The following is an 8,510-nucleotide window of genomic DNA, read 5'->3' as shown; positions in this document are numbered from 1 at the left end:
TAACAAGTTTCACGTAGTTTCTTTATTGAAACAAACATAGCAATGAAATGTTGGACAATAAGGCTGATCGCCCTTTTTTCCTGTTATTTCCATTCAGTTGATCTCACGTCAGGTCTGAGAACAACCACTTTATGACATTTAAAATAGACAAGATGATCCAACGCAAAATGAAAGTCAAAAATGTTATAATATATTGCACAAAATTCAAACCACTCGATATACTGTAGGCTTCAGACCAAAACTACTTAGTTAAAAGGTGCAGTATGTAGCATTTGGTGGCATCTAGCGGTGAGGTTGCCAACTGTGTAGGAGAACTACGGTGGCTGACACGAAAACGTGAAAACACAAACGTCCCTATCTAGAGCCAGCATTTGGTTTGTCCGTTCTGGGCTTCTGTAGAACAGAGATTCTCAAAGTAGGGTATACAATTGTGCTGTATCAATAAAAAGTACAAATCTACAGATGGGGACTATTTGCGTCAATAAAACAATCATATTGTGTCCATCACTCCCACCCACGTTAGCTTTGGGCCAATAGAAACTCTGATATGATTGTGACACACAGCAATAAATTCATCATTATTAAGTTGAAGCACTTCCTGACAGTCAGCTTTAGACTGGTGAGTTTAAATATCTGGATTTATTAGGACTATGCCAGTCTGGCTACTGTTCATTTTCTGAAAGCTTTTAAGATCAATTACTTGAAATGTATAAATGCTGTCAAGTCAAATCCAAATGCAATTATATTGCATATATTGTTATTGTTTCTGTTTTTGTACAGCCTAAACTAAGTAGTGAATGAGTTACTTATTAGAATATGTCAAGTAAAAAGGGTAGGTATAATAAGCTGAAGCTTCACCCTATACCTTCTTGTTACCTATTCTTTATCATGTGCATTCCCTACAGAAAATTGTTAATAAAGACCGAATTAAATGACTACTACTACTACAATTTGAATAAAACTACCATCTGTTTAAAGGTGGTATTAATATTCAGTAAGATTGCAAATTTCTCCGCTGTGGGACTAATAAAGGATTATCTCATATTATCTTATTTAATCTCAACATGATACAAATTGAAATGTGTTTCTGTTTATCAATATCAAACAAGTCTGAAGTATTTACGTTGGAAAGTTTTAGAGTATACTTTTTTTGGGGAAAATGTTCTCCCTTATAAGGGTTCCCTGGCTCCAAAAAGTTTGGGAACCCCCAACTGAAACTTCTCCTGCGTGCCAAGCAGCAGAACTACGACGCCAAAACGTGAAAAAGTGAATATCCCTCTCTAGAGCCAGTGTTTAGTTTGTCCGTTCTGTGCTACTGTAGAAACATGGAGGACTCCGTGTAGATTTCAGGTGATTATACAGTAAAGAAAAATGAATATTATATTCCATTTCTGCCAATAGATCCCGCTAAATGCTACACACTGAACCTTTAAACTTCCCTTACACCCATCCACATCAACATTTATAAAGAGATTTGCATTAATCTGTAACGTAACATAGTGCAAACACTCTCCTTCTGTTTTTCAATATTGAATTATTAAAAAAGGTTTTGCAACAAAATTAGATTATTACATTTATATTATATTCTATATCATCCCTTGTAAATCCATTGGCACGTGCAAGAAAGAGATCTACTCTGCTTCAGCATTACTGGATGGCCTTAAATATACCTTATGTTTTACACTTTATCCCAAATGTAATATTATATAAATCATTGTAATCATGTAGTGTGTCACACCAGTCAGTTAATATAATAATATAATAAAAGCTGCCAGAAACAATGAGCAAATAAAATCTCATACAACCCCTCTATACGGTTTGTATATTAGTAATACTGGACGGTAAGGCAGAGAGTAAATACTGTAGCGTCTAATCCTCTCAGTGGGCAGTAAACCACAGCAGGATGGTAAATCTGGGAGTGTTATGGCACACCTGCAGAGCAATAAAAATACTTCAGCTCTTACAAGATCATACCTTTGGCAACGATCTGTAACACAATTCCTGTTTGGCAAACAAAATGACGGTTGTACTGCAGAGGTATTATGATGTCATAAGTCATGATCAATGTCCTATAGAGTTTTCTATATACGCAAATTTGTAATCTGACTGATGTAAAAAGCAGACTCCAGTCTACTAGCCAGCTTTTCTACAGGGGTTATCTGAAGTCTGGCAGCCCATGTTGGGATATTTCACCTGCACACGGAACAGAGTCCCATCTGCACACATGCAGAGCTTGTACCTCTCCATGCCTTCATCGAAATACACATCTCCTGCTGAGTTAGGGATGCGTGAAGCGTTGAACATGACTGATCCATTGAGGATGATGCTGTTCTCCTGCAAAGAGAAAATAACTTGTCTATCCTCACATCTTCATCAGATTTAATCATGCAAGAGTTTTTAACACCTTTATTTTAAAAGACATAATTTGCAAGGATTTTTGTACCAAAGTGGGAAAACATGCACTCACACAACAAGTCATGTTAAGGTCCCGACACACCAAGCTGACGGTCAGTCATCAAACAGTTTGGGACCGTCGGTGAACGCCTGTCTGTCTATTTTTTGTCGGCTGTAGTTTGCCCGTGTTGGGAGGTGTTTCGGCCGATTCAGCTTGTTGAATCGGAGCTCGTCGGTGAGAGAAATCACTCTGATTGGCTGTTCAGCTTAAACGAATCAGTGCACGAGAAGAGAAACGGAAGTGAGGAAAGCAAGCCGACGAGGACAAACACAGAAGGCTCTTCTGATTTTTCATCTTCATCTCATCTGATTGTTCCAACACAAGGATATTTTTTCACAGCGACATGAACATCTGGAATGAAGCTAAGTGGTGAGTGAGAGTGGTGTGAAAATGGTCGGCAGACGCCGCTTTGTTTCATGTACGTATCATAACAACAGCTTGTATATCCGCCGTTCTCGGTCTTCCTGTTTCCCTTTTTGAATGATGAATACAGACTACCGCCACCTGCTGGTGTGGAGAGGTATTTCCTCTCACGCAGGCACAGAACGTACGTGCTAACTGTCCGTCGGCTGTAGTCTTTGCGGTGCGTTCGAGTGCAACTTTTTTGGCCAAGACAATGGCGACGTGAGGCGACGCAGCTGGTGACCTAGTTCTTTGATGTCGGGTTGGTGTGTCTGGGGCCTTTAACAGGACTACCCTCCGTACTTACAGCCCTGAGCTCGATGCCTCCACCCACTTTGAACTCTACGGTCCGGCCCATGATGTTGACCCCCTCGTTTCCACGAATGATGGCTTTACTGTCCCCTTTAATTGTCAGGTCAGATGATGCACTACTGGTGATCTAAAATCAGAGACAGACCATGAGATTTGAAAACAATTAACAGATTAAATGTGTGTGCTTGTGCATTGTCAATCATTGTCATCAAACCCTGAAAATACTGACAGAGTACACTGTTACATTCACAACATGGCTGAGCTGTTTGTAAACTGTGGCACAAAGATTTGTCATTCTGATGGCACATAAATGTTTACTTTTGAGAGAGAAACTAAGGATTTTGAGCAGGTTACGGGCTTTTTGCAGGTGATCCACTGTGTGGTGCTGTTTGTACAAATTGTTTCAAGAAATGTTTTGCAAATGTTGATGATGATTCGAGAGATGTACCAAAGCGATTGAGAAAAACTGCAAAGATGCAAAGCTGGGCCTTTATTTTGTAGTAATGTAAAAACACCTCTGTTAGGGATTATAGAGCTTTGAGTCTTCTTTATTTATCAGCTTTGCACACCTGCTTTTCATTCAGATTCTCTCAGACTCTGTCAGCGTTGATGAACTGCAAACTTCACGTCTCTCTGGATATTATTCACATTTCCAGTCTGGACTTTGGTGGGCCACTCAGGGACATTCAGATACTGATTGTGAAGAACCTAAAGTCTAAACTTTCTTCATTTCACACTGATGAAGTTCAGTGTGTGTTCTTGGGGACTTTTTATGGCTTTATTTAGCCCTAATAATTTGCAAAATTAAAAAAAATGACATTTAACTTTACTATTATGGGTACTGATCGTACTATGTGCACAGGTTGTCAAACATTAACATAATAACTCATGTTATGAATCACTTTTTTATGACAGCTATCAGACGTTATTAGCATTATACACACCCTTTCTGTTGAAGCCTTTTTAACACTGAGGACTTTGACTCCTTTGGGCAAATGGAACTCGTGGTTCTCAAAGTCAGTGCTGAAGAACGTGGTCTGTGTGCGAGGGTCCGTGAAGGTAATGCCAACATCGCTGACAATCGACGTCTTGTCCTTCTCTACGCTCAGCTTGGTGGTGCCTTGCTGGAACACAACCTGGAACAACATACATCAAAATAAAAGAGTAGATTTAAAATAAAGGTCTATGTGTTTAAAATACTCAGTGTTCACTGTGAGTGTAGTCGCTGTGTTTCTCACCGGATTATTGTTGCCCACGAGGACTAGGTCCTGGTCCTTGCGGCCTCCTACTGTGCTCTTGTGCAGCGGGTGAACGATGCCCATGTCCGCCTTCTGTTTGAAGCGCAGCAGGCCGGTTTCATGGAACTCCATACTGTCGCACCCGTTCGGACCGATACGGATCACGGTCCATATTACCAGAGTGATCTGAGGGACAGAGGAGTTGTTTAAAGGGATAGTTCGGGTGTTTCTCAGTGTGGTTGTATGAGGTACTTCTCCATAGTCAGTGTATTACCTACAGTAGATGGAGAGAAACAGACAGGAGTACACTGACTATGGAGAAGTACCTCATACGACCCCACTGAGAAACATCTGAACTATCCCTTTAAAAGACCATGATTCATGCAACAGCACATAATGGTCAATTAACTCTTTAACATAATTTTCAGGTGTAATCAGGAGGACATTTGTAGTACTCACAATGAGGTTAATTAAGGCGAGGAGGAAGAGGAGGACAACGATGCAGACAGCCATGTTTCCCTTGCGTCCTCTCAGCCCCGTCTTATGAAGACGTTCTTCTTCTATGGGCACATAGCCTGCTTTGAAGTTACTGTTGTGTTCCTTGTTGATACAACGTCTTTCTATCGCCTTCTCTCGCATGGACTTCTTCACGGGCCCATTGGAGCTCTCCTGGAAGGAAAAACAATCTCTGAGGCATGATGACACTCAAAACATTTATTATTTTAAAAGCCCTTCTAGGGTTAGGGCATTGGAAATTAGCAGTAGCTATAAATGCTGATACGTTGCATTGGATAATTTTTGTAGTTGTTCTTATCGAATAGACATTAAAAGGTACAGTGTGTAGGATTTGGTGGCATCTAGTGGTGTGGTTGCAGATTGCAACCAACTGAGTACCCCTCCGCTCACTCCTCACTTTCCACAACTGCGATAACGTGAGCCGCCGAGTGCAAAACCGTGGTAAACGCCGTTCACCTTCGCTCAGAGGCCATCCTTACCATAATAACACTACTTTAGGAGCAACAGAAGTCGGACGACGGCTGGCGGTACCACAGTTTACTACTCTGCGGCTCACGTTACCGCAGTTTCACAAGTATGTTGGAGAACTACGGTGGCCTTCAGGTAACGTAAAAACGTGAAAGTCTCTCTCTAGAGCCAGAATTTGGTTTGTCCGCTCTGGTCTACTATAGAAATATGGTGGTGCTGAACTCCGTGAGGAGGGTAGTGTCTAGAAGGGATCCCGCGAACTCGAGAAACTCTCGCGAGATGGTTAAGGTCAGGCATTTATCTCGTCTAGTTAAGGTTAGGATAGGTCGTTGGGCAGTGAGTCTTGGGGGAGTTTTTGCAGATCTCAGGTCAGATTTTGCAACTTGCGGGTTACCTTCTAGACACGACCGACCAGCTCCAAAGAACGTATAGTATATTGTCAAGAAGTGAAAGTCAATTGTTCGTTCCATTGCAACATCAGTGCCCAGCAGCACGCTTCCGCCATTTTGGACTGAAAGCAACTACCGTACGCCAGTAAAACGTCCGCCTACAAAGTGCCGTACAACAGTAAAACAAAATTATTTATTTTCTACTGATATAGTTATTTCCTCTACCAAAATGGCCTGTGTTGAACGATACAAATATCATAAATATAATAAGTGTTTTCTGTCCAAAATTGTGGTAGCTGCTGTTGTAAAAAAAACAAAACACTAGAGTTTCGTCTCTTTGCTTCTATTCTCTATACTAGAGTATATACAGTATGCTATACTGTATATACTCTCCTATGTAGATATGAAGGGCTCATTCTAAGTAAACGAAAACACAACAATTCTTAGTCTCATGTGATTATACACTAATGAAAACATAGTTATGAATATTATATTCCATTTCTACTGATAGATCCCACAAAATGCTACACACTGGCCCTTTAAATGAAGTGAAATATTACATTTTAAAGCATGAAATTAGCCCACACATAAAAACACAAACATTTCCTTACATATACTTAGTTTTATAGGCTTACACCACCCTCTATATCTACATAAACAGACTGGAGTTGACCTTTTAAAGTCAAATTCCCCCACTCCATACTTAGATACCTTAAAATCACAGTTGTATTTTAAACATAGACATTGTATATTATTTTCATGGCTTTCTCTGTGTATGAAACTCTCCATAAATCTACATTAACTGTCCATTTCTATATTAAACTGTAGGTTTTAGCTCTTATTGGTGCTCTACATCTACATAAACAGCCTGGAAACATAGTTATGAATATTATATTCCATTTCAGGTAATAGATTCCCACAAAATGCTACACACTGGCCCTTTAAATGAAGTGAAATATTACATTTTAAAGCAAGAAAGTGACCCACACATAAAAACATAACCTTTTCCTTACATATATATTTAGTTTTATAGGCTTATACCACCCTCTACATCTATATAGACAGACTGGAGTTGACAATTTAAAATAAAATTCCCCAAATCCATACTTATAATATCATAAAATCACAGTTTAACTTTACACATAGACATTGTATATTGTTTTCATGGCTTTCTCTGTGTATGAAACTCTCCATAAATCTACATGAACTGTCCATTTCTATATTAAACTGTAGCTCCTATTGGTGCTCTACATAGGAATGCATCTCAGTTAAATACCCTGGACTGACTGTCTGTAGTCACAACTATAAATAAACTGCACTCATTCTAGCAGCAACATTGTTGCATTGTCATGCAGCTACGAGGCTCATCTTTATATTAGCAACATTATTGCTGTTTAGCAACAAATAACTGCAGCTGCAGATCTGCTACAATAAGCTTGTAGCAGTTTTATTTCCATATAATGCTGCTATAATAACCAAGCAGAGGCCTGTGTTTATCACACATTAGACGACAATAAAGCCCAATACATTTATATTTATTACATCAGGTTACTCATGAACATATATCAATGCTTTCTGAGCTAACACATGAGCAAAAACAGAGTAAAATGCAAGAAAAACATCAAATGTTGCAGATAACGGACCTGTTCAGACGCCATGTTGACCCTCTCCTGCCTGCAGAGAGACAGGAAGATACCACTATTCACAGTCCAAGGGGGGACGAAGGAAACGGTTATGATGTCAGTTATTATTGACGGGACGATATTTATTGATGGATAAAATAATAATGTTAAGATAAAGGAGAACAAACATCGGGTGTTTCTATTTAGAAGGAGCGTGCTCAAATAAATGGAGGTTTATATGATGATAAAAGATGGTTCAGTCCAAGTTCAACCAGCCAATGACAGAATGATCCTAAAATAGAGAAACATCCATTCATAGTTTCCATAAGTAAACCATGAAGTAAACTGCCAAGTAAAGCAGGGCACGACATTAAAGTTCTCCCTATTAATTAACACCAAAATATAAGCATTTAGTAAAAAAAAAAAAGAAAAAAAGAGGAACAAACAAATGTATTTAACAGTTATTTCACAGTTGGCTCAAAAAACATCTTTTGACTTTATTAAAACACTTGATCTCAGTGTTATTGTTGAAATTGTCAATACTAAAGAAAATATGGATAGCAAATTTATTAATAGAAAGACTTGAGTGTGAGGTTGCTGTAGATCACATCTGCAGTGTATGGAGTGAAATGATAAAATACAGATATTCATGTAGCTTAACTTTTCTAGGCTGTTATAATTTTGTCTTTAACATTTTTAAAATGTCACAAATATTACTCTGTTAAATAATTCTAACCATTGAGTAACTTTGTTTCACTATATTATCATTATCATTATTATTATTATTATTATAAGTAGTAGTATAATTTTTATAATTTGAAGTGCTATGTATGTACATTATATGACTATTTATATGTGATATATTTCCATTATTATTGTGCAATAATGTCAATGTTACATCCATGTATTGTATATTATTTTATTAATTTCATGTGCCATGTATGTACATTATATTACTATTATATATATATATTATATATTTCCCTCATTTTTATTATTATTATCGTCATCATCTTAGCAATAAAGTCAATGTTACATCCATGTATGGTATTTTATTTTCAAATATATATATATATCCATTATTATAATGGTACATCCATGTATGATA

At 38.2% G+C, this 8,510-nt stretch overlaps 1 protein-coding gene across 1 annotated transcript; it reads right to left on the bottom strand.

Annotated features, from left to right (window-relative positions):
* sgcb (sarcoglycan, beta (dystrophin-associated glycoprotein)) lies at nt 1–7,495 on the bottom strand. Its single transcript, XM_037770499.1, has 6 exons — nt 7,424–7,495; nt 4,867–5,076; nt 4,408–4,593; nt 4,114–4,305; nt 3,165–3,296; nt 1–2,334 (listed from the first exon to the last, which is right to left on the bottom strand). The coding sequence occupies exons 1-6, from the start codon at nt 7,436–7,438 to the stop codon at nt 2,134–2,136; spliced, it is 936 nt and encodes a 311-aa protein (XP_037626427.1). The 5' UTR covers nt 7,439–7,495; the 3' UTR covers nt 1–2,133.
* Nucleotides 7,496–8,510: the final 1,015 nt, after the last annotated feature.

Source organism: Sebastes umbrosus, chromosome 5 (assembly GCF_015220745.1).
Source record: "Sebastes umbrosus isolate fSebUmb1 chromosome 5, fSebUmb1.pri, whole genome shotgun sequence".
Lineage (NCBI taxonomy): Eukaryota > Metazoa > Chordata > Actinopteri > Perciformes > Sebastidae > Sebastes > Sebastes umbrosus.
Note: the sequence above shows the minus strand (reverse complement) of the source record. Positions and strands in the feature narration are given on the sequence as shown.

Excerpts from the sequence above, each read along its gene's own strand:
- sgcb (XM_037770499.1), bottom strand. Across the intron at positions 4,306-4,407 it reads TCGTGGGCAACAATAATCCG|GTTGTGTTCCAGCAAGGCAC; the intron begins GTGAGAAACACA and ends ATGTTGTTCCAG. Across the intron at positions 3,297-4,113 it reads AAAAGGCTTCAACAGAAAGG|ATCACCAGTAGTGCATCATC; the intron begins GTGTGTATAATG and ends CTCTGATTTTAG.